This window comes from Carassius auratus, unplaced genomic scaffold, assembly GCF_003368295.1.
Source record: "Carassius auratus strain Wakin unplaced genomic scaffold, ASM336829v1 scaf_tig00026096, whole genome shotgun sequence".
Taxonomy (NCBI): domain Eukaryota; kingdom Metazoa; phylum Chordata; class Actinopteri; order Cypriniformes; family Cyprinidae; genus Carassius; species Carassius auratus.
The window spans coordinates 60,526-87,497 of record NW_020525486.1 but is presented as its reverse complement, the minus strand read 5'-3'; the positions used below and the strand labels follow the sequence as shown (position 1 = coordinate 87,497).

The window sequence follows — 26,972 nt, the reverse complement described above, 5'->3', positions numbered from 1 at the left end:
ACCCTAGGTTTATTAGTACATTTTTAGTACAGGCATTATTACATAGGCATATAACTGGATTATTAGTACATAGGCATTTAACTGGGTAAAATTAGGTACTGACCCAGAATGCTTGAATCTATGAAAAATAATAGTGTTATGACACATTCCCATTGTGTTTAAACTATGGGCAGGTTTTATTGAGTTAATATTTGACAGTTTCCTTGCAGCTGCATATTTTAATATAAACACTTTAATGCTAATCTATTTAATGATATAAGCACCAAGCTATTTAATGTAGACTTAATATTTAATGCTGTGTATATTCAAGGTTAAAAGAAGGTGTAACGTGAGATACAATTTAGAAAACAGGTTAAGGCAGTACAGAAATGCTAGACTATAAAAGGAAGAAGGCAGTGACTGAGAGACAAAAGCACAAGCTGCTTCACACAGATTGCACAATTGCTTTGTGTGTGCTATTGATTGGTTTGAAGAAAAGAGACCATAAGGTTTAATACACTTCAGACTGATGAAGCAATGCTGGATATAACTTGAAGGATGAATGAAATGAGAGACTATGGAGGAACAAACAGCAAAGGTATGAAAAATAAATGCATGATGTAATAGATAAGATTCATTTGCAAAAAAAAACATTTAAGTTTTTAAATAGCACAAAAGGATCAAATATGATAAGATTTGTATGATATATAATATATATGGGATGTAAATATGGGATGTCACAAATATTGAAAAAAATAAATAATACAAGGTAGTACTACAAGTACTAAAACTCTCTTAAAAGTAAAGGTTTGTTTGGCATCAATGGAACCTTTAACACTCATGGAATCTTTCTGTTGCACATAAAGTTTGTTATAGTAGAAAATGTTTCTTTAGATTATCAAAATGTTAATAAAAAAGGTATATTTATAAGAACTGTTCAGTGAAAGTGCTTAATGCCATAAACTATGTCATAAATGCCATAATAATGCCATAACGTAATATTATAAGAACATAACATGTCTCTTTTCATGCAGAGCGATGTGAGAAACGGTCTGCGGAATGATATTCCACGACTGCAGTCTATGTTGGCAAAACTTAATCTAAAACACAAACATCCCAAAACAGACAATGTTAAATTAAACCCAGATACCGCCTGTAAAAGTATGTTTTACCATTATCTGGAGACTGAAGAAGGAATACAAAATGAAGAAGACAGGAAAGATAGCACGGTCGGGTCTGATGAAGATGAGGAGCAACCAACTAGGAGTTCTGAAACAGAAGATGGAAATGAAGCTGTTGAAAAGGTCAAAGAGCTTCCAGATGCGTTTCCTAAATGGGAGAGGAAGAGTTTATTCCCTGTCTCTTTGTCCATAGAAACTCAGGTGGCAAAATTAAGTCATCAGCGAAAAGAAAGTGAGCTTTTGGAGGACAAAAAGAGCAAAGAGATGGAAAAGCATGTGGATGGAGCTTCATTATTGCCTAACAATCAATCTCAAGAAACATCTGAAGACACATCTTACCTCTCTGTGTCCTCAGATAAAGTGGACTCTGCACAGGTGCGGTTGAAGCAAGAACCACTAGATGAACCTTGTTGTGGTTCTTCAAAACAGTATGTCAGTATGGATACGAGCAGGGTTCTAACCCATCAAACAGCTGTGAATGTTACAAGCAAGACAACAAGGTCCACTTCAGATCCAGTAACCCAGGAATCCAGTAAATCCTTTAATCCAGTAAAGGAAGAGAGACCCCTCTCAGCTCCAAGTATTTCAAACCTATGGGAATATGAAAAGTATGAAGATTTTGCAAACGCAATGCCAGCCGAAAGCTTCAGCAAAGCTGCTAAGATTTTGGGACAGGTTCATTCAGGCATGAGCATCGGAAATGTGGAACATGACAACTCGCTCACCAAAACGCAAAAGAAAGGAGTGAAAAACAAAATGAAGATTCTTACTAAAAAACTGATGGAAAAGCTTAAAGATAAAAATTATTGTGAGCACAATGGCAGAGGGAGCACCCAAGACAGTATGGAAGAAGGACAAAACGTATGTTTACTTCCTCATACTTCTATGACAGATCTCTTACACTAAGAATGAACGTAAATCAATGTTGTGACTTATAATTAACTTTTTTAGTTCATATTTAACTATTGCACTTTTCATTGGGAAGTTTTTCAAACCTAATCCCAATAATTGACCTTGCAGCTGAATTCCTTGGAGGTGGAAGTCGAGGCTCAAGATATTCCACCACCACTTCCACCGAAAATGGGGAAATATGTTTTCTTAGAAAGGTGGGACATGCTTAACACAACCATTAGTGTTATGTCAGTATTATTTCTATACTGTTATGGTATTTGTTCATTTTAATTCTCGTTTTATTTTAATTTTGTTTAAGTTTGAGTCATTTTGTGCTCTTGTCATTTTTCTTAAAAACATTTATGGAATGTTACAGTTCTGTTCCAAATGTACACCCTAGGATTATTAGTACATTTTTAGTACATAGGCATTATTACATAGGCATATAACTGGATTATTAGTACATAGCCATATAACTGGGTAATATTGGGTACTAACCCAGAACCTATCCTAGACCTAACCTTAATCTTATATGTAGTATTTTCTTAGACATTTCTTACATTGCAAGTACACGTACTGTAAAATAAAGTGCAACCAAAATATTTGTAAATAGCTTTACTTTTATTTAGTATTTAATTTCATATTCATTTCAATTAACTAAAACGATGCTGAATAGATTTAGGTTTAGTTTATGACAACAAAACTGCAAACCACATTTTTAGATTATGGAGAAATACTTTTGATAGAACAATTATACATTTCAGAAGAGAAACAGCAAAATTATATAGACTATATAGACATTTCTTTTTGGCATATGCATATTACCTTTTACGTGTTTCCACTTGAAACTTGGTTTTACAAAATCTACAACACTTCCTTGATTGTAGCATTGCCTAGTCAACCTAGTTATGAATCAGAGCCCTTATTTCTAGTTCTGTGACATTCCTTTTATCTGAAGTGACAGAACAAATCAAACACAAACATGCACATTGTAATAGAAAGCTGGGTTAAACTTCATTTTAAGGTGTACTTGTTACAGTGTAAGTAATTATACATTTAAGTACTGAGTAAAGGGTTATTAATTAACTACATATACTACATCGTTAGGGTAAGGGTTTGACTTTTGGTTACTTGCATACAATTATGCATAATTTATTGTTATTGTAATAGTATGTAACTTGTAACAAGGACTCTTAAAATAAAGTGTTACTGAAATCTGTTTCTCCTGCTCTTTAAAGCTGCAATATGTGATTTTTGTAATTGACCACAAGAGGGCGCATTTCCAACAATAACAAAGGCAAAGCTTGATGACGCTATGAAGCAGGTGACGATGGGAGATGTCGTTTTTAATGCGTTTTCACCATAGCAATGTATCTAAATTGGATAAACGAATCATGATCACAGATGAGGAAATTTATACGTTTTTGTATTACCTGTATATCTGATCGTATTATTTTATGTAATACCCCTCTCTCCCGGGTCCTCTCTGACGCTCCTCACACTCGCTCCATGTGGGGCTCAAACCTGGGTTTTCGGCATGGGAGGCGGACGCACTAACAAGGAGGCACAACACTACTCACTGGCCTCCATTACATATATTATCCCGTTACAACTTACAGCTATTTGTTAAATTATTTGTTGGGTTAATGTTGTGCAGTGTTACGTGTTTATGGTTAATACCGTGTTGTTTAATGTGCTCAAACCAATCGTTCTAAAAGTAAATTTGAACGAATATTTGCAAACAAATGACTAAATATATTTTTAACAACACATATCCGATTGTATTTAATTGTACTGCCATAATCTCGGTCACCGCACTTGATAAAAATCCTTACCTTAGTACAAAGAGCAATATAACTTTGTTTATAAGTGCTATTATTGAAACTGAAACAGTCCATTTGCCACGTTATGTTATTTTCTCACAGGTAACGTTATTGATAAAAAAATGCTACAGTGACAGAATGTACAGGCATGTGGTGTATTTCATATCTATTAAAAATCATCTTTACTGTTACTATTACGTTACTTGTACAATAACAAAATAAATGATTGATTTGCTTACCTGTCTATCAATACACTCGCGAGAGCAGAGTCTCTGTCAAGTCCAAGATTTTCGCGCAGCTCTCTCCATCTCGTAAACGCCTGCCCGATATTTATCCTGGTTTTATTCCTCCGTTTGTCACACAGTCTGCGTGTATCCGAATATGGACGCTTACGTTTTACTGGCACTTCAATACTCGCCAAAGAGTAATCATGATGCATAACAACGAAAACCAAACCATACGCGCGGCTATAACATAACCACCACTTCCGCATTTGACCATGTGATTTTCCGGTGTGGTGGAACATCACATGGTCTACACCAGAAACAAAGTATAGAGCGGACATTGCGTCACTGAGAGGCGACATTTCTTTTCCGGGACGGCCAGTTATTTAAAATCGGAATTTCTCTGAAATAAAAAAATCTTTGGAGACTTTTGAGATATTGTAAGTACACAACTGAGGAAATATATCACACTGTGCAAGTTATTTTCAGGAAATTTTATTACAAAATTCCTCAATATTAACGAACGGCAATGATCTTTCAGGGGATTAACGAGGGAAATATGTAGGCCCTGTCCACACGGAGACGCGTTTCTGTGTATACGCACAATTTTTTTATTGGATAGGCATTTCGTCCACACGGATCCAGCGTTTTCATCAGATGAAACCGCTATTTTTTGAAACCGGGTCCCAGAGTGGATAAATTTGAAAACGCCGTCTTTGCGTTTTCGTTTGGACGGCTAATCCGTATATTTTCTGAAACGATGACGTCATCAGCCCATGTCTCCCCCCTATTCAGACACCTCTTTGTAACAATACAGGAACAAAAGCATGAACAAACACTGAACGATTGTCTTTTTATTAACTAACATTAACACTGATTAATAAATGTATTGTTCCATGTTCGTTTGTGTTCCACGCGCAAGGTTTATGAGCATAGTCCAAGTCTTCTTCTCTGTTTTTAGTGTATCTCTGTGGCAGAATTACAGCGCCACATACTGGTCTGGCATGTATACTACATCATTATGCGGATATTTCTTGAGACGAGGAAAAAAAAGATCGGATTGGGGTAAGCTCCGTCTCCGTGTGGACGGGGCCGTAGCCTCTGGTGATTTCTCAGGTTGCACACTAAGTGCATTGTTAAAGGGATACTCCACCCCAAAATGAAAATTTTGTCATAAACCACTTACTCTCATGTCGTTCCAAACCCATAAAAGCTTTGTTCGTCTTCGGAACACAATTTTAGATATTCTGGATGAAAATGCTCTTTTGTGTCAGCCGCGCCATGGAACAACATGAGATGACATGATTAATGACAACATTTTCATTTTGGGGTGGAGTATCCCTTTGATTAAAATAAATGTATCATACTTTGAGGGAAAAAAAGTTTGAATTTACAAATAATACATTTAGGAAATAATTTTTTTTTTTTTTACGGTAAAACCATAAAAACTGTGCTTCAGATTCAGTTGACTTATTATATTGATCTAATATTTCTTGTCTTTCCGAGCAGAAGATTTACCCTAAAAGACTTCAAACTCAATCTTGAACCGATCAACTTAATGGAAGAAATATTCACAGGCAGCGAATGGCTCAGTTACTTGCCCATCAAAGAAAGTCCAATTGAGAAAGACACTAGTGATCAGTCACAAATGATCATGACAAATGATGTTCTCCAACCAGAAAAGGACATTCAGCTCGATGTTCCTCCTCCAATAGCAGAGCAGGACCAGTCAGAGGACATGAAGACACGAGAGGTGGACCAGTCAGAGGACATGAAGGTCAATCAAGAGAACAGTGTAGCAAAATTGAACAGTGACTTTGATGTAAAACAAGTGGAATTGGATGCAAACATATTTGCTATACCTAAGGCACTGCTAACAAACAATGCAAGAAAAAAAATTACTTGTGAGTCAAACAAATCAGATGACGTCAATAACAGTGTGAATATGTATATTATTCCCAAAAATGACTTACCGTTAATGAAAAGAAAGGCATCAGATCCGCTGGACTTATCAACAGTCAAGGTGGGGAACACTTTTGTACATTTTCTGTAGTGAAAGTAACTGGAATTTTATGTTAATATATGAGAGACTGTTTTTGTTTTAGCTTTATTTTATCTTAATAAGTGGAATAAATGGCAAAAAAAATTCTCTCTCTCAGTCATTTGAGTTGCTGGACAATTCTGCCCTTAAGAGTCGAATTCGTCTTAGCAAAAAGAGACACCACCGACCACCTAAAAAGCAAAAAAAAAAAAAAAAAAGGTAAGAAGAAGCTGAGGAGAGTTGGTATGAATTTAATGCATGAAAGCAATAAGCATGATATTTTTTTTCACTCGTTTTCTAGTAAAAACAGAAAAGTTGAGTGGCATATTCTACAAGATTCCCCAGGTAATACTGAATGAATGTCCTGTCAGCGCATCTTCAACACGTAACAGCATTCCCTTTTCCACATATCCTCCTCTGCATTTACCATCACGTCCATACCACTCCTGATCATACCACATCTATCCTCTGCATTTGTCAGGTCAGTAAAGTCATTAGTCTATGAAACCCAAAGCAATCTACAAACCGAGAAAGACCATATTACATAAAATCTATTACATCTGTTCATGTGATCATTGTATTAATAGTGTGCCTAGTTTTATACTTCCTTGTTAGATTAAAAGATACCTCGACTGTAAAGACTGGAAAATTACTGGTGTGCAAAAGATGGGGGACATTACAGTGGATAATTCATTTGCTAGAAAGAACTAACCTTTTTCACATAATTCAGTCATTAATGTAATGATTTGCTGTCAATATACCACTGCTGATGAACTGTACAGCACAGTAAATATTTTTATAGTCGTTATTATTATGCAATTATGCAAAATCCCATGTCATATTATTATGTTATATCATGTGTGTATCTTTTGCTGTCTTTAGATTCCACCAATGAATTGTATTGAATTGTAAATCACCAACATGTATCAAAATGTGTTTTCGCTTGAGTTCTTCCCTGAATTCAGTTTTGTGCTTATGAGAATTCTATCTAATGAAATATTGTATTCAAGTATTATGACTATCCAAGCTGTTTCAACTAATCATTTAGTTCCACAGAAATGTTAGCCTATGTTCAGTAACAGACTTAAAAGTGTTATCTGAATTGTTATTTTTTAGTTGGCTCAACCTTTACTGAACTATATTTATAGTCCACACAGCTAAAATGTTTTAATTGTCAAACATTTAGAGAACTACAGCAAGTTATCTCAGTTAAAATATAACCATTTACTCCATGTGTTTTATATGATTCAATTGTTAAACATGATTAACTGGTGTTTATCAATCACTACCCTTGTGAAAAAGAAGTGCACCTAAGTATACTTTTATAAAGTGTACTTATTGTGGAAATAATATACTTTAAAATAACACACATAAATGCTAATTAAGTATTTTATTTTCGCCGCTTAAGTACATTGTATTTGTAATTAATTTCAAATGTATCACATTTTAAAGTAATATTAAATGCAATAAGTTTAACTTTTGAGTGATTTTTTTCAACAACTCAAGCGGGACTTATGTGGCACTTTTTAGTACATCTTTGTATGTACAATTATATGTTCCTAATTGCTTCTAGTGTCTTTAAAATATGCTTAAAGTGTACTATTTATGTATTGACATGCAATTAATGTGAACTAAAATACACTTTAATGTCAGTTAACAATACACTCAAGTGTGAATTAAATGTAATGTTTTGACCACATAAATGCATATTATTTGTAATTAATATATATCAATATTACAATATAATATATTAATATATATAACATACATTACAATTTAAAGTTGCATTTAGTTTAACTTTTGAACCACTTAAGTGGGAATTTAGTATATTTTATATGTGATTTGAACTTCTGAATAAGCAATTAATGTGAACTAAAATATACTTCAATGTCATATATCTCTGGCAAAAAAGTTTACATTTAGTATATTAAATAATAATAATAACCTCTTAATAACCTTGTTACAATCAAAGCAAAAACACAAAATAGTAAACCCTCTAAATTTATTGACAAATCAATCTCTAAAACAAATACACAAAAATGCTTTTTGCTGATGCACAAGAAAAATCCAACACTATACAGTTACAATATTTCAACTCACTTATTAGAAACAATGCTAATTTCACCATCATGGAAAACATAATTCTGTAAGATGTGTAAACCTGTTTCCTCTTCGGGGACCTAAAAATGTCCACAAGGTCAAAATTTACTGGTATCACTATATTTGTGGAGTCAATTGGTTGCCATAACATATAGGATTACTTACATTTAATGAAAAAAAAAAGAATTATCTATTGTGGTGGGGTGTAGAAGGACACGACTCGAGGATGCAGGTAACCGCCTAACACCAACGCCTTTTCACCACCCTTCCCCTAATAAAATTTACCCTTCGGGGAACGGCCAACGCCAATGCCGATGGACTCTCCCGGATTTGGGCAGCTTTCACAGGTCTGTCAGGGTCCACTCCCCGCCCTCCCCCAATCTCCCCGCTTCTCCATAGGAACAGTACGATGCTTGGGGGGTGGGGGGTGGGGGTGACACATGTCCTGACGACAGCTCAGGACACCGTGGAATACCGTTGTTCCGGAGGAGGTAATACCTGAGCTCCAGGATTGCCCACTTGACGGCCAATACTTCCCTCTCCACCATGGAATACAGTTCTTCCGCGGGGGTCAGCTTTCGGCTTATGTAGATCACCGGGTGTTCCTCACCGTTGTGGCCCTGCGACAGGACAGCTCCCAACCCGGTGTCGGATGCGTCCGTCTGCAGCAAAAAGGGGCGGTTGAAGTCGGGGCCCTGTCGTAAGGGCTGACTTTATCCGGTGTAACGCCGCTTCTGTCTCGGGGGTCCACGGGACCTTCTCCGGCTGCCCCTTTCTGGTCAGGTCTGTCAGGGGAGACGCTAAGGAGTAGAAGTTAGGGATAAAGCAGCAGTAGTACCCCGCCAACCCCAAAAAGGCCCATACCTGCATCTTGGAGGTGGGCCGCGGCGCAGAAAGAATAGCTGCCACCTTCTTCTCTTGCGGTCTAATGAGGCAGCGACCCACCTGGTACCCCAGGTACTTAGCTTCGGCAAGGGCCATATGACACTTCCGAGGGTTGGCGTTCAGGCCGGCCCGGCGTGGTTCCAACAGCACCCTCTGCAGCCGCTCGAGATGGTCCTCCCAAGTCCCCGAATTTATGACATCATCAAGGTAGGCTGCCGCATATGCTTAGTGCTGCCATAGGAGGACGTCCATCAGTCGTTGGAAGGTGGCCAGGGCCACGTGTAGGCCGAAGGGAAGGACTCGGTACTGCCAGTGGTCATTAGGGGTAGAGAAGGCCGTATTCGGTTTGGCCTGTTCCGTCAAGGTGACCTGCCAGTAGCCCTTGGTGAGGTCGAGGGTCCAGATGAACCGGCAACGTCCAACAACTCATCGACACGGGGCATTGGGTAGCAGTCAAATTCGGAGATTTTGTTAAGGCGGAGGAAGTCGTTACAGAAGCAGAGGGTGCCGTCGGGCTTTGGAACCCTGACGATGGGGCTGGACCATGGGCTGTTTCAATTACCCCTAAGCTCAGCATCTCCTGTACCTCTTCCTCGATGGCGTGTCGCAAAGCCTCTGGTGGTGTGCGGACGTTGTACTCCAAGATGTTGGCGGCGCTGATTGGTGATAGCCCCATCCGGCCCAGGATCTCCTTCCATAACTCCACGTAGGAAGCGCTTTGTTCCGGGGGAAGCGCAAAATATGCTCGTTGAGCCTCTCCCGTTAGCAGTGGGGCCACAATTCGTGCCCATTCCTCCTGGGACATGCCTCTTGTGTGGCCCCGGTCTCGAACATCTGGAGATACGTCATTACGTCATCATGCACTGTCATCTTGGGTAGCAACTGCATTGCCTGGACACTGGGGTTTAGTAGCGGATTTCGCGGGGCAGTGGCGAGACGGAGCATGGCAATCTCACGTTCGTTTTCCCCTTGCTGGGAGGCCATGTGCTCCATGATTTGCTGCTGGCCGATGCTCACCGCGGTGAGGTGCTTCAGCAGTTCTTCCATCGTCGGGGGAGGAGCGCCACCTGGGAAACCAGAGAAGATGCGTGAGTCAAGGAGTGAGAAAAAAACAAACAAACAAACAAACAAACAAGTCCAACAGTGGAAACGCTGTGTGGAGAGGGGTCGTCGGTGTCTTCTTCACTGTCCTGCCTGCATTCTCCACCAGTGTAGCGGGGTGAAGAAGGACACGACTCAAGGATGAAAGTAAATTCCTAGATTTTATTAAGGGAAGGGTGGTTAAAAGGCATTTGTGTGAGGCAAAGTCTCCAAATTGCTGCCGTAGGAGGACGTCCATCAGTCCTTGGAAGGTGGCCGGGGCCACGTGTAGGCCGAAAAGAAGGACTCGGTACTGCCAGTGGCCACTTGGGGTAGAGAAGACTGTCTTCGGTTTGGCCTGTTCCGTTAAGGGGACCTGCCAGTAGCCCTTGGTGAGGTCGAGGGTCAAGATGAACCAGCAACGTCCAGCAACTCGTCGACACTGGGCATTGGGTAGCAGACAAATTCGGAGACTTTGTTAAGGCGGTGGTCGTCGGTGTCTTCTTCACTGTCCTGCCTGCATTCTCCACCAGTGTGGCGGGGTGAAGAAGGACACGACTCGAGGATGCAAGTAAATTCCCCGAAGGATGGATTTTATTAAGGGAAGGGTGGTTAAAAGGCATTTGTGTGAGGCAGTTTGGTGCTCGGTGCTCAGCTTCCTCTCCAATTGGTGCGCTGGTGTAGTGTAGGTCCGTGCTGTCCCATGTGTGGTGGGGCTGGCGGTCACACACTGCTCTCTGCAGAAACAATAGAGTACAGGGGTATAAATAACCAGAGCTTGATGGGGCGCAGGTGTGGCCACTCAGCCCGTGACGAGCAGGTGCAGTTGTGACTACTTGGTTTCCAGGGCGACGCTGACGAGAGCTCGGGACATGTGTCACACTATCCATGTACAACAAACAAGACCTTATCGTAAAACATTACCAAAGTGGGTTACTTGTACCCCTGGTTTCACAGACTAGGCTTAAGACCAGCCCCAGACTAAAATGTAAGCTGTTTCAACTGAAAACTTGCACTGACTGAAAAATACCAGTGCCTTTGTTTTGTCTCAAGGTGCACACCATTAATGTTTTTTCTAAGGCATGTCAAGGAAAATGACTTAAATGTCCTTATTGAACTATGATCCTGGCTTAGTCTAGGCCCCATCTGTGAAACCAGGCCATTAGTTCTCAAACCTTTTCTAGCCCCAACATTAAAAAGGACTGAAAATTTTCTTCTAAAATCTTAATCCAGCATTAGTGAATGAAAGTTTGACTAAATAAATTAATAAAAAAAAAGGAACTCCAAATGAACTTGCTGGGACGTGCTGTCTGTCAATGTCCGAGAAGCTCTCCATCGGAAGTAAACTTCATGTGTCATGAAGCTGCACACCATCTCTCCACAGTTTGTATGAATGGAAAAACTATCCAAAGAGGCAGAAAAGTTAAAAAAATTCCTTGAGGAAAGAAAGAAGAACAATTGTTATGAAACATATACAGCTATTATAAATGGTTCAGTTGAGGGAAAGCAACAGACAAAGTTGCAGTCCAAAGTTTATATACACCTTGCAGTATCGACAAAATGTTAATAATTTAAGCAGTAAGAGGGTAGAGGTAGAATAATTAAAAAAATACAATTACTACCCTGAGGAAGCAGTATATTCAGCAAGGTGTGTGTAAACTTTTGACCACATCTGCATCACCTAAGAGCTGAATTAATGTTACCTTAATCATCAGGGCAACATGGTGGTAGAATACTGGGAGATGTTCCTTCAGATTTCCCATAAACAGCAGAATTCCACTGACCACACCATCTTCATTGACACTGGGCTTTAAAAATAGATTACATTTTTACAAACATTCATTATTCCTACTTTACGGGGAATAAAACCGAACTCTTCCAATTGCCAAAAATATATAAATATCCCTTTTTTATTATTATATACAAAAAAAATTTATCTTGCCTGGCAAGCTTCTCTCACACATCTTTATGAAGGATGTTCCTGTATGTACCACGGATGGCAGAGAAAAGCTACAGTCCTCATCCTTTGGTTTGTTACCTGTAAAATATATGTTGATTAGAAGGGGGTCTGTAAATGCACAGAATGGAATTTATTACTTGCAAATGGAAAGATTCAAAGCAGTTCAAATCCATAGGGATACTGACTTAATATAGCACTTTTAGCTTGTCATGTGTGAGCTGACTGGTCAACAAATCATGAAAAACTTCTAACATCACCTTTTGAGTACTGGTCTGTGTCTCCACATTGTATCTCCAGTAACAAAACTGTACTGATCCTGCAAAAATTAATAACTCCAGATAAGTAGAAACATATCACATTGCAAACACAGGCAGTAACGGAACATCTCGTTCTTCAAATGCAAAAAGAAAAAAAGAAAAAACAGCATTATTTCTAGAGGTAGCTGATATATTGAATATTACTGGTGGTCATTGTATCGATTATGTATATTAAATATTACAAGATCAGATCTCTGAATTTTGTTCAGTAGCGCCAATTGTTTTTAGTCCACGCACGCGATCACATTTCGATATCAGAATGCAGTCAGAGATAAATTATGTGATTAATTCAACCTCCTGAGTTCATATAGCAGGAACTGCCACGTTCTGGTGAAAGCCACACGAATGGCAAGACTAAATTAAGGATAAAGAAAACGTATATGAAGATATACTTGATTTGTCATCTGCATAATGTCTCATCTGTACTCATCCAAACGTGATGCTCCGTTGTCCTCTTCTTGTTTGTTTCTTCTCTCACACATCACAGTTAATACAAACATGGCGCACAGCACATTTGTCAAAATCTGCTGAAGTAGTGCGCCATCATGACGTAATATTTTGGAGCATTTTCCATTTCTACTCAAGTTCAAGTTGTTCTAATTCGTTGGTTAGACTCATCACCTAACTAAAAGTAATTTTTACCGTGCAGTTTAGCCTATATTAGAAACCAAATGTAGTCTATTTGAATCCAAATTCATTTGGTTTAGATTCGTTAAACTTTTGCTTGCAATTAATGCACTTAAATGTGTGTTTAAGTGACTTAGAACAACATAATGATATTGAAAGTATTCTGTACACAGATGCAAATTATGGTACTATTACATACAAATACAGTACTTTCAGAGAATATTATGTAGCAAATGTAATTCATAGAGCAGGAGCTGGTGATGAAAATTTCAACAAGTTTTATTGGAGTATGCTGTATAAGAAAGTGTATTAATTTGGTGCCACTGGAAACAAGGCACATAGATATATGGTGCATTCCAATCAACAAAGAGTGTCCTACAGTGGACTCAACATATGGAAAGACACTGTAACATATAAGCCATATTACTATCTATTTTCTTGGTACTAGTTTTTATTTTTTAGATACTAGTATATTTTCTATTAAGTACTAGTACTTATTCATTAGGTACTAGTACTTATTCTTTAGGTGTTAGTGTTTATTCTTTAGGTACTAGTGTCTTTTTTAAATTACTAGTAGCCTACTTATTCATTATATATTAGTACTTAACCATAAGATACTATTTATTCCAATAGTGACTTGGACTAGTACTTATCTTTTAGTAACTTTTTAGACCAGAGATATCCTGAACTTAACAGGTACGAGTAGAACTGTTTACTAATGCTGAAATTCCCTCATGTGAAATGTATTTAAATGGGTCATTATTTAAATATAAAAAATGTAACGTTAGTTAGAAACGCCAAACTGTCCTTGCAAAGATCAAACTGCATCACTTCATGGAAACAGCCTTTGTGCCACAGATGCATTGTAGGCTACTGGTTCAGGAAACAGTTAAGGAACATGTGCAGCAAACTGTTCTGGAACTGACTCATAGTTGTGTCTTCTTTTGGCCAAAAAAAGAAGTTTCGCTTTCACAACGAAACACACAGTATCTCCTCCACAACATGGAGTCTACAACAGCTAATAAAGGTTACACCATCTTTCTTTGCGTAAACATCTGGGCGTTGTTATGCAAATCTTCCAACGTCTGACGTACAAGTGGAGGCATGTTAGAATGAGCCCTTTTAGGAGGGTGTGGTTAACTCTTAACTTTTATCAAGAATATCTCTTTGGATTTGAGACTTTAGTCTTTGCAATTTTACAGTTCTTCTTTGTGCACCAAGAGCTTGTAACACTCACAACAAAGAGAATGGAAAATTTGAAATCGCAACATATGACTTCTTTAAGGAGTACATTTGCCAATAAAGCAAAATCCCTCCTGGTGAGTTACTGACTTACTGTCATAAAAATTCTTCAGTAAATGCAATGGTAAAACAAGCGTCTTATCTTTTTAATTCATCTTATATTTTGGGGATTGAAAAACACAAATCTTGATACAGTCTTTTGATTATTAAACTTAAAATGATTTTATTAACTAAAAGAGAGAGAGAGAGAGAGAACTGTACGTTGCAGTGTCACAAGGCGGCGCTGTTGCTCGTTCAACAGGCCAAACAGCGCTTAGATCAGATTGCCTCAAAGTGATTCTCAATCAATGAATAGTGCACATTTATGCCAGGCGATTGCTTATGAACTCGAGTTGATGAATTATGGCAATGTCTACTTTATGTCCTTTATATAATATGTTTTAGACGGTTGTAAAAATGCATATTTTCTCATCTGAAGGATCAGCACGCAATATAGACATTTCAAAATAATGTTTATAATTAAAAGTCATGCGTTTATGTATTTTGGTTAAACAATTAATTTTATTTAATTTAATTTCCATTTCATTCATAGTAAGTTATTGTAGTTTCTGGCTGTTAATCTTTCCCAAAATAAGAAAAGACTAAAAACATTTTTTGACATATATTATTCAGTAGGCTATATATATATATATATATATATATATATATATATATATATATATATATATATATATATATATATATATATATATATTTTACTATAGTATCAGTAAAATCTGTGTCCCATCCACTGAGAGAGAGGCACTACATATATAACAAAGGAGAACTCTACCATTATATGCTGTAATTTTGCGTAATTTACAATCCTTATGATAATACATAATATTAGTATGCAATTAAATGTAATAGTGTAATTAAAATAAATGTCAATAAATTAAAATATTGTTAAAAATCAAACATTATTTGTTTTCTGTCACATAGTAGACCATTTTTGTGGCGTTGGTAATAGGAGGATTTTCCAGCCGGATACAAGCGCAAGTACATTTCAAACCTGTGGGAAGCACTGATGTAATTTTGTAAATATACAGGTCCATCTCAGTAAATTAGAATGTCATGGAAAAGTTCGTTTATTTCAGTAATTCAACTCAAATTGTGAAACTCGTGTTATAAATTAATTAATTGCACACAGAATGAAGTATTTTAAATCATTGGTTCTTTTAATTGTGATGATTTTGGCTCAGATTTAACAAATTAGATTATGGTGACATGCCAATCAGCAAATCAACTCAAAACACCTGCCAATGGTTCCTGAGCCTTCAAAATGGTCTCTCAGTTTGGTTCACTAGGGTACACAATCATGTGGAAGACTGCTGATCTGACAGTTGTCCAAAAGACAATCATAGACACCCTTCACAAGAAGGATAAGGCACAAACATTCATTGCCAAAGAAGCTGGCAGTTCACAGAGTGCTGTATCCAAGCATTTTAACAGAAAGTTTAGTCGAAGGGAAAAGTGTGGAAGAAAAAGATGCACAACCAACCAAGAGAACTGCAGCCTTGAGGATTGTCAAGCAAAATTAATTCAAGAATGACTGTGTGGTCTTCATTGCTAGGAAAGTTTTTGGTTTAAATTGTGTGTGTCTTACCCTGGTAATTACGTGCTGAAAGTGGCCCGGAACTGCCCAGTTTCGATCGGCTAAATAGTGAGGCGTGGCCAGCTGACTTCAATTACAGGTAATCAAGGCAAGGAAAGGCAAGTTTATTTATATAGCACATTTCGTACACAATGGTAATTCAAAGTGCTTTACATAAAATAATCATGAAGAAAAATAATAACAAAAATCAAGGGTGTAACTTTGGTTTGAGAAGTGGGGGGGACACAAAATGTGGAAAAATGTTTTCGATTTGAATCCCATTTCCTCCATTTACATACAGTTAGGGACTATGGTGATACAAAATCCAGGAAATAATTACGTTGTTTATAATGATAAATTCTGCCAAAAAGAATAATAGGCTACTATGTACAAGAAAAAGATGTCTTACTTTATTTATTGTTGAATACCCAAGACTTGAGAAAATAATTTTATAAAGGCAAAAACGTTCACTAAAAAATTTCCGTCTCACCTATGAAATATGAAAATGTGCTAGCCTGTTTCTGACATGACATAATTAAAATTAATTACCTGACCCTTTACAAAGCACATACCTGCAACTCTGAGCTACTTGTCCCTGTCTCACCCTCCCTGTCTTTAAACCGCTTCACCTTTTAATCATCAGTTAAGCTTCACAGACCACATTGCTACAACGACCCGGTCCTGCAGGTTTGCCTTATACAACATTAGGAAGATTAGACCCTTCCTGTCAGAGCAAGCAACCCAACTTCTTGTCCAAGCTCTTGTTCTCTCCAGACTGGACTATTGTAATGCTCTCCTGGCGGGCCTTCCTGCATGTACTGTCAAGCCTCTGCAAATGATCCAGAATGCAGCAGCGAGGGTTGTCTTCAATGAGCCAAAAAAAGCTCACGTTACTCCTCTCCTCATCAGGTTACACTGGCTACCAGTAGCTGCTCGCATCAAATTCAAGGTACTGATGCTTGCCTACAAGACGACCACTGGCATGGCACCAACTTACCTAAACTCACTGGTTAAATCTTATGTGCCCTCCAGAAGTTTGCTCTCTCCAAGTGAACGACGCCTTGTGGTGCCATCCCAAAGAAGTTCAAAATCACTCTCACGGACCTTTTCCTGGACTGTGCCCAGCTGGTTGAATGACCTCCCAATCTCAATTCGTCGAGTCTTTACTCATTTTCAAGAAACATCTAAAGACTCATCTTTTTCGCCTGCACTTAACCAACTAACACTAGCACTTTTCCTTTTCTTGTCTTTTCATTTAATTAATAATAAATAAAAAAAACCTGGCTATGTGTTCTATACTAGACTAACTGAGACTTGTCATGACACGTGTATACTGTTGTTGTTCTCTTGTTGACCTGACTGCTTCTATTGTTCTCATTTGTAAGTCGCTTTGGATAAAAGCGTCTGCTAAATGATTAAATGTAATGTGAGTGAACTTCACAAGGAATGGACTGAGGCTGGGGTCAAGGCATACAGACGTGTCAAGGAATTTCCTGAACCACAGACAATGTCAGAGGCATCTTACCTGGGCTAAGGAGAAGAAGAACTGGACTTTTGCCATTGGCAAAAGCACCAAAAGCTGGTTGAATGACCATGGTGTTGGTGTGCTTGACTGGAACTCGATAGATTCTCTTGAACTCATAGAGAATCTATGGGGTATTTTCAAGAGGAAAATGAGAAGCAAGAGACCAAAAAGTTGAAGGCCACTGTCAAAGAAATCTGGGCTTTCATGCCACCTTAGCAGTGCCACAAACTGATCACCTCCATGCCATGCAGAATTGAGGCAGTAGTTAAGGCAAAAGGAGCCCCTACCAAGTACATTTACAGTAAAAGGCTAACAGTTTTCTGTATTTATTTAATTGGTTTTATGAAGTAATTTGTGGAGATAGTGATTTGGTGGGTTTTTGTTAAATGTGAGCCAAAATCATCACAATTAGAAGAACCAAAGACTTAAACTACTTCTGTTTGCATTGAATTTATTTAATACACGAGTTTCACAATTTGAATTGAATTACTGAAATAAATGAACTTCTCCTTGACGTTCTAATTTATTTAGATGCGCCTGTAGTGGCCTAATGTATTTGTTGGTCATCGAGTGACCTCTGGTGGCAGGATGGAGAAGACACCAATTTTATTATTTTATTTCAAGGAGGGGTAGCTGCAGCCTTATGGAGCTTTTATTATGACAAAATGATTTGAATTTGAATTGGGTAAATATGAATTATTTGCAAGTGAAATCTAAAAAAATTGAATTTTAGGTGGTAGTTTAAATAGTTCTGAATTTGATTTTTTTTAAACGAATATTGAACATTTGAAATTTAACAAACTGAAATGTTTTAATGGCTTTATTTTATAGACATGTATTTTCAAACAGCTAGTTTTTTTGTTCTGAATACTTATACTGCAAATATTCATTTAAAAAAAATTCAGATTCAAGTTTTCAAGATGAAGAAATTCGGAAAATTTTTCTAAAATTCAATGTCAAGAATTCAAACTCAAAAATTCAGATCTTACAGAAAGTAGGTCACAGGTCATCCACAGGGAAGAGTAGATGATCTCAGAAAAGTCGAACAGTGCATTTTGGTCAATTGGGGACTACGGAAGTTTTCCAGCGCGAACGTGGTGGTGGTTCAAGTTCAAGAGGTTGCCACTCTCTGACTCTGATCATGAATCACCCGGTGTTGTGTTATATTCGGTTCCGTGAAAAAATGTTCCTGTGGCCGGAGTTAACAGGAATATTCATTAGTTCCCTTATTGTGGGCGTGTCCTTGAAACAACGTGCAAACGAATGGAACTGAAAATGTGCACGCTCGTCAAATCTCTATTTGATTTAATGGATTATTTTGAACAGGTAAGGAAGAGTCAATGTTAAGTGTTAATTAGCATTAACTGCAACAGTGCCAAAACAATGGATAGTTTGTGTAATATGATAAATTGTCTTTCACGTTTTGCTTGATTGATTACAGGCACACAGAAAAACAATCAATAAATTTTTTTTTTAATTTAACCTATTTTACCTAATTTTTACTTGTTGGTGTATTTCGCTTTTTATGCATTTCATTTGTGGGGCTTTTTTTTTAATAATAGTTTGCTTTGATTAGACTACCTAGTTGTTATTGGAGAAAAACTAGTACAATTTGTATACAAAACCTGAAATAAACCACTACAAATGTATCTGTGTCTTAATAAAATCGGTGTGAGCATCCTGTGTCATGCTTTCTTTAATCTTTGTTTTTTTATAACCAGTTTTTACCAGCCTTCACAGCCCCATAAGTGTATTTATTATTATAAATGCAAATTTACTCCTGTCACATATTTTATCCTATCACTAAGATTTTAAAGTCATGCAACACTGAAACAACATGTGAGTTAATTTTTATATTTAAATGAACAGTTTTTAAAATGGACACATTTTTCTTTATTGCATTGAGTTAACAGTCAAATACAGAGCTTAACGGTTTAGACAATCTGAGAAAGAACTACTAATAATACATATAATAATAATAAATATCATAAGAATACATTGTATATGTATGCCTAAACATACAATGTGTCTGTTCTTTGACCATAGGCACTGAACAACAACCTCATCATGTCATGTCTAAGAATAGTGAATAGTGATCCATTGTGTAAATAATATTTAACATTTGAAAATCTTATTCAAAATTGTTTTTCACATTTTACAACTATTACATACAATGAAACCCAAATGTTTCTTTGTCAGCCAAACTCTGTTCTCCTGTCGCTTACCGAAATTAATATCCTCTGAGATATATTAAAGTTAATATTTCAATAATTAAACAACACTCTTTAATGTTGACAGTTCTCTGATGTGTATTAATAGTAACATGGCATGCAGGTTAACAAACAACATGCTATCTTTAAGTATGTTTACGGTTAATTATACTCAAAAAACAATATTGTAGATCACAAATATAACATTCATTAAATGTTACTATGACAAGTACAGAAGTAATTGCTTTATGAATTTAACACAAATAAAAAAGACAAGGAAAGTTGTGTTAAAGTATGCATGGAATGAAGCAATGCAAAATGAGGTGAGTGTCTGAGATATTTATGGTCTCTGGATGAGAACAGCCTCCATGTATGTCCAGTTCATACAATGATCAGCTACTGTACCAGTGACTTCAGCTCTCTCATCAAGTCTGAAACAGAGAGTGACTTTACATGATGATCAATATATGTGGAAACATCACAAAAGCAAATCAAAGCATATTATAACATTGGTGATGATGAGACACATGATTTCTTATCCAAATGTAAAAATAATATTCTTGGAGTAGCTGCTGACCTATGTCCAAGAAGACTGCATCAGAACAATACTTTAAGGTTTATGCACCGTTTTATATATAACCAATTAGAAGTTAGAGTGATTACAATAGACATTTTCACTGCAAGAAAATTGTTTTCAGTAGTCTATGTATGTGACTTATTTAGGTAACAGAAACACTGGCTACATACAAACTAAACTTTTTATAAATGACACAGGATAGCTAGCCTATAGCTATGTTTATTAGGCGGCATATATATTTGTTTCAAGCATCGTCATGAATACATTGCAGTAATAGTCACCAGTAGCCTATCTTAGCTAATCATACTATTCAAACAGCAATTAATGCCCCACAAATGAAATATATAAAAAGCTTAACAAAAAAAAAAAAAAAAAAAGATTAAGAAACTATATATCCCAAGGTTAGCATGTGTTATTCGCATGTGCCTTCAATCAAGCAAGCAAATCAGCTTACAGACGATTAATATTACACAAACTGCATTGTTTTGACACTGTTACAATGATTCAGTGCTTAAGATAGACACTTCGTTACCTGTTCAAAATAATCCAAGTATCGTTTTGAGGAGCGTGCACTGATCAGGGAACCAATGCATGTTCATGTAAACTCCACCCACGGGAACAGTTTTTCACGGGAACCGAATATTACACAACACCGGACGCGAACGGTGCGACGCGACCCGTGAAATCCCCGACAGCACACGGATTACCCATCTTATTTCTGACCTAGTCCCAGATCTTTGCAACAGTCGCTTCAAGCACTGGGTTGCGTCACGCCGCTCGCGTCCTGTCTGTGTAACTTAGGCCTAGTAGACACGGTGGCGTTCTAATCAATTTTACACTAAATAAACTTTAAAACAAACATCAGAGATCGCTTAGACAAATGTCTCAAGTGCTGAGAACGCTAACCTAACATATAAACACAAAATCATTTATGTTTAAGAATCACTTACCCCCGGGCGATTCATGATCAGAGTCAGAGAGTGGCAACCTCTTGAACCACCACCACGTTCGCGCTGGAAAACTTTTCTGAGATCATCTACTCTTCCCTGTGGACTTAAACTTGAATCTGATTTTTTTTAAACTGAATATTTGCAGTATAAGAATTCAGAACAAAAAAACTAGCTGTTTGAAAATACATGTCTATAAAATTCAGCCATGAAAACATTTCAGTTTGTTAAATTTCAAATGTTCAATATTCGTTTAACTAATTAAACTACCACCTAAAATTCAATTTTATTAGATTACAATTGCAAGTAATTCAAATTTACACAATTCAAATTCAAATCATTTTGTCATAATAAAAGCTCCATACAGCCTGGAGCAATGGGCGTGCCAAAAGGTGGGGGGTATGCCAAAAGGTTTCTCGTTGGTGAAACGAAAGGTAGGGGGCATGCCAAAAGGTAATGGAAAGCTGGCTGTTAAAAAAAAAAAAAAAAAAAAAAAAGGATAGCGAGCCATATACTCTTAATCGCAGATTAAAAGGAAGCCATAAATTCAACATAATAGTATAAAATCAAATGTAATTCTTCCAAGGTAAAAACGGCGTTAATGATATTAAAAATATTATTTTACATTACTTTTGAAAGTACCTTCAAAACTTCATGGCGCGTGTTACTGACGTCATCACCTCCACAAGTTTAGTCTTGATTTATGAATAATCACATTTTAATTATATATTTAAAAAAAATTACACGTATTTTTCGAGAATACATCTCTTAAAACGGTTAGTCGCACTAGCTGTTCTTAAGTTAAAGTCAAAAGTTGTATTTGTTAACATTAGTTAATGCACTGTGAAGTGAACTAACAAGAACAAACGAACAGCTGTATTTTTATTAACTAGCAAAGTTTAATAAATACTGTATCGAATGTATTACTCATAGTTAAATGTTAGTTAATACATCAATGTCAGCAAATGAAACCTTATTGTAAAGTGTTACACTAGAAAACTAGGTTTTGCCTGATAGAGAAAAATAAATATGACAAAAACACTAAATCATCAAATGTAAAAATTTGTTAGAAGAATTTAGTAACCTTTAGTAACTAAGCAAACAGACACAGCTTTATCCACTAAAACATTTATTTAGCTTTCAGTTTTACTCACCAATTAGATAGATAGATAGATAGATATACCACTCATTCATTCATTCATTCTGTAGTAGCAGTCCATAGAACAGAATCAAACTTTTTGTCTGAATAGAAAGCTGTGAAGACGCCCTTCTTTCAAAGACCACAGTATCTACAGCATCATACATCTGCTGAGCTCCAACTCCACTCTGTACGTCTTCCTTACATCTGCACTGACAGACTTCCAGTCAACCATACCTACACAAGAGAATAAACTCATGTTGAGAGAATCAAACAAAAAGTAACCAATAAGTAGAATAAAAATCAAATAAAAAAAGACTGCAAGTGTTGTCACTAGTGGAAGCGCAAGAGTCTGAGAGTGCAAGTCTGCAGCCAGATCTTTCTCCATTATATTATAATACAACTGTACTACTGACTCTTCACTGAGTACCAAATGTGCATATGCTTCCTGTGCATGGTTTCTAAAAGAATGGAATCCCAATAAAGTTGACTGGCACTCATCTATACCACGGGTTATACTAATATTTGGTACATGTGCATGTACAACTACAACTTGTTGGATTAACTGTCCTTGTGAGTGCACTTTGGGCAATGATAGAGTTGAGGCATGAGGAGCTAATAAAAAGGCTAATCATTCCGAGTAAAGTTACTGACAGTGCTTGTCTCCATCTTCTAATGTTGAGAATGTCCCTCTGAAGGAAAGTCAGTGTCTTTCTCAGGTGTGTTGGATATGCAATGTTGAAAGCAGAATACATACAGAAGGCTGTTGATGGCTTAATCAAGGCTGGTGCACTGACACATGTCTATTCCATCTTCTGTCACCACACCCTCCTCCTGTGATTGCCATTTTACAGTCAGTATCCATCAGGTGTATGGTAGCAAAGGGTTTAACAGGGTCCCCCTACATAAAAATAAATACATTAATAATAATAATAATAATAATGAGGAAAAAAATAAAAACACTTTTCAAATTCATCAAATTCTGTTCCATCCTCAGACAATTAGAACACAATTATACACTGATAAATCTGACACTGTTTTCTAAAACTATTGTTTAAAAAAATTTAACAGATGGGCTAAAAGGGTACAGAAGATAAAAAATATTACACGAAAAGATTTTAAACAAGATATTTTACAGTTAATGATTTTTTTTTTTTTTACTATACTCACTCCAGCAGGTGTCCTGAAGTATGAGTATTTTTTGAGTACATCCTCCACAGACATTCCTTCCGTGGTTCTCAGCGTCTCCAGGAGAATATTTGTGACGTGTGGTCTTTGACAGTCGAGGGGTCTGGATGTGTTTCTGAAACTCACTTCGTAGCACATTCAGATGGGCCTCAACAGACACTGAATCCACCCCAACACAAGTTTATTTATATAAATGTTCTTAATTAGTTGTTTATTAGCATACAATAATAAAATTAAATATAAAAATATTAATAAAATATTACATTAAATGTCTAATACTAGGGGAGAGTGGGGTAAGATTAGCCATTTTAAGATAAGTTCAAATGATGCAGAAGTACAATGAAAGTATCTATCCTATCCTAATGAAAATATATAAGTACTAGTATCTAATAATAAGAACTAGTATCTTATGAATGAAGTACTAGCAACTTTACAAAAAACACTAGTACTTAAAGAAAAAACACTAGTAACTAAAAAAAAGCACTAGTACCCAAAGAAAAAGCTCTAGTACCTAAAAAATAAACACTAGTAGTTAATGAATAAGTACTATTACTTAATGGAAAATATACTAGTATCTAAAAAAGTACTAGTAAGGTTAAATTAGATACTGGTGCATTTTATAGATTAAATGTTAAAACGACTTGACATACTAAACATGGAATTCACTCACCAGTCAGTGCACATCACACCAGTACTGCAAAAAGATGCACTAAATTAGCACATTGAAAAAGAAGCTGAGGTTCTGGAATTTTTATTGAATTTACCTGTGATTGGTTGCAACAATCAAAAGGAAACCATCATGTTTACAGGTTAAGCATTAAACAAATAAATTTCGTATACAGACTAAATAAATTAAATGTCATGTAAAAAATAGCTACAGGCATTTATTATTCAGTTTAAGTCTTATATATTGTATATGACTTTATGTTAAGGTCATAGGTCATGTCAAAATATTTGTCAACTGGAAATATATTTCAATGTGTTGTTGACTTAATCAACAGTACTGTTGGTTTCTTTTTCTGTTTGAGTCAATGTCCTTTCTAAGCACATCTACTGACCTCTGTGCAGCTGTCATGAACCATCTATAATACAAAGACGGGCCAAAATTAGCTTGTAATGACCAACAAATACATTTCTAAATGTCTTTTTAGCACATTTTTTACCATCCTATACCTAAATACATTATTATACATTTAAGCCTCTAAAAGGGATGTAAACAAGACAAAGTTTATATCAAATATACTACTTTTAGCAGTTTTGTCATGTTGCAGCAATAGTGAAAAAAGAAATTAGATGAACTAATGCTTTTTGCAGCATAATGCTGGTTAATCACACACAGCTTATGAAATCAGGAGGTGACATTTTTAAGGATGCTTCATGTGTTAGAAGTAACTCTGATATTAAGATGTGACAGTAAAATGTGAGAAAAAATGTGAGAGAAAGAGGAAGATTGTGAAAATCAAAGGGATATTGTATGGCTGGATTAAAAATTATCAAGAAAAATTATCTTGTTAAATACTGAAGTTAACAGAAAACCTTTACACTTATCATGTGTCACATCATGTGTTCACATCTTTTTATGTCAAGAGTCAAGAGGCATTTATTTGTCATTTGCATAGTTAACGCTGGGGAAACTGGGCATTGAAATGCTTGTGATGAGGCTCAGACTAGAGCTGTAATCGGGCCTTAAAAGTTTGGCCCGACAGGACCCGAGCCCGACAAGTAAATTTTGATTGACAGCTTTTTAAAAGCCCGACCCAGTTTACAGCCGACATTATTCAAATGTGCGCACACACACAACTCTTTTGCCTTTTGTCAAGAATGAGTAATTTATACATGTTTTAACATAATTTATTAATAACTAACATAGACTAGGCCACTTGAAACTTGGAATAAAGAAATAAAATAAGTCCTCTGTAACATCTTATATCTCTGCACTCTTTATGTCTTTTTTAAAAAATTAAATTAAATTAAGATACATTTTAAATTAAGATGGGTATTTGGCAGTAACGAAATTAAGATAAAGTCTCCGCTGGATTTGCTTCGCCACCAGCAGCTGACATTTAATAAAAGAATAATGCCAACATTAGTGTAAATACTCTGTCCACATAATGCATTTAAGACTCAATTAATATTTAGTTATCATTTGAAAAACCTTTACTCACAGAGATTAGGCTAAGCCTACATGCTTAAGTGGTAGCAAAGGGTTTAACAGGGTCCCCCTACATAAAAATTGAAAATAAATACATTAATAATAATAATAATAATAAAGAGGAAAAAAATGAAAACACTTTTCAAATTCATCAAATTCTGTTCCATCCTCAGACAATTACAACAATTATACACTGATAAATCTGACACTGTTTTCTAAAACTATTGTTTAAAAAATTTTAACAGATGGGCTAAAAGGGTACAGAAGATAAAAATATTACATGAAAAGATTTTAAACAAGATTGTTCTGCCACCCCAATGCACCTTGCATATGTTGACAGACAGATAACTCCTCTGCCAATCACCACACTGAAGCAGATACCCAGTTCACTTCGTTTAATGGATGACTGGAAGTAGTTAAAACTGAAAGGAAAATATGATACAATAAACGTATTAATTTAAGTATACAGACTAAGGAATTTAACACAAATTGCTAGTATACAATGGCACATATGAAATAACAGTGAATAGGACTGCATACATGGATGTGAAATAAACTTACATCTCAAACTGTATACTACCTCACTTCCAATTATATCAAAATGAGTGATTAATAATAAGTAAACATAGCAGCATAGATAACATGTGTGTGTCTGATAGTTAACGCATGGTAAATGCACAGTACACATATGTATAAGGATCAGAATGAAATTTTAACATACAATCAAACATAGTTGAATCATTCCTTAACATAAATGTACATACCAACGATAACTCCCAAAAGACAAGAAATGTAACAGATTGCTAAGGATGAGAGCACACTAAAGGACAGCTATCTTCCACAGGGCAGGCTGAAGCTGGTCTAACATTGATGATGTCATCAAGTCACTGCTCTTAAAGGAGCCAGCACTTATCCAACTTAACATCACATAAAGACAACACAAAGATATTTTACAGTTAATTATTATTATTTTTTTTTTACTATACTCACTCCAGCAGGTGTCCTGAAGTATGAGTATTTTTTGAGTACATCCTCCACAGACATTCCTTCCGTGGTTCTCAGCGTCTCCAGGAGAATATTTGTGACGTGTGGTCTTTGACAGTCGAGGGGTCTGGATATGTTTCTGAAACTCACTTCGCAGCACATTCACATGGGCCTCAACAGACACTGAATCCTCCCCAACACAAGTTTATTTATATAATTGTTCTAAATGAGTTGTTTATTAGCATACAGTAATGAAATTAAATATAAA

At 36.4% G+C, this 26,972-nt stretch overlaps 1 protein-coding gene and 1 long non-coding RNA gene across 17 annotated transcripts; one reads left to right on the top strand and one right to left on the bottom strand.

The window, feature by feature from the left end:
* Positions 1 to 338: 338 nt before the first annotated feature.
* Positions 339 to 7,535, top strand: LOC113078609 (uncharacterized). The gene is made up of 5 exons (XM_026250931.1): positions 339 to 577; positions 1,014 to 2,021; positions 2,181 to 2,266; positions 5,608 to 6,121; positions 6,258 to 7,535. Exons 1-5 carry the CDS (start codon positions 557 to 559, stop codon positions 6,360 to 6,362), a joined length of 1,734 nt encoding a protein of 577 aa, XP_026106716.1. The 5' UTR covers positions 339 to 556; the 3' UTR covers positions 6,363 to 7,535.
* A 12,257-nt stretch (positions 7,536 to 19,792) lies between these two features.
* Positions 19,793 to 26,599, bottom strand: LOC113078604 (uncharacterized). 16 transcript variants are annotated; one of them, XR_003281561.1, is made up of 8 exons: positions 26,485 to 26,593; positions 26,044 to 26,142; positions 25,734 to 25,790; positions 24,627 to 24,650; positions 24,239 to 24,262; positions 23,551 to 23,727; positions 21,246 to 23,281; positions 19,793 to 20,149 (listed from the first exon to the last, which is right to left on the bottom strand). It is a non-coding gene; the product is annotated as an uncharacterized LOC113078604 (long non-coding RNA). The 16 variants fall into 16 exon arrangements; XR_003281567.1 differs by having other exon boundaries at positions 21,246 to 22,617; positions 23,035 to 23,281; positions 23,551 to 24,262; positions 25,734 to 26,142; positions 26,485 to 26,599; XR_003281562.1 differs by having other exon boundaries at positions 21,246 to 22,617; positions 23,138 to 23,281; positions 23,551 to 24,262; positions 25,734 to 26,142; positions 26,485 to 26,599.
* Between the last annotated feature and the right edge of the window lie 373 nt (positions 26,600 to 26,972).

Coding starts and splice junctions, on each gene's coding strand:
- LOC113078609 (XM_026250931.1), top strand. CDS start 557: ATGGAGGAACAAACAGCAAAG. Junction 2,022..2,180: donor GTATGGAAGAAGGACAAAAC/GTATGTTTACTT, acceptor TTGACCTTGCAG/CTGAATTCCTTGGAGGTGGA. Junction 6,122..6,257: donor TGGACTTATCAACAGTCAAG/GTGGGGAACACT, acceptor TCTCTCTCTCAG/TCATTTGAGTTGCTGGACAA.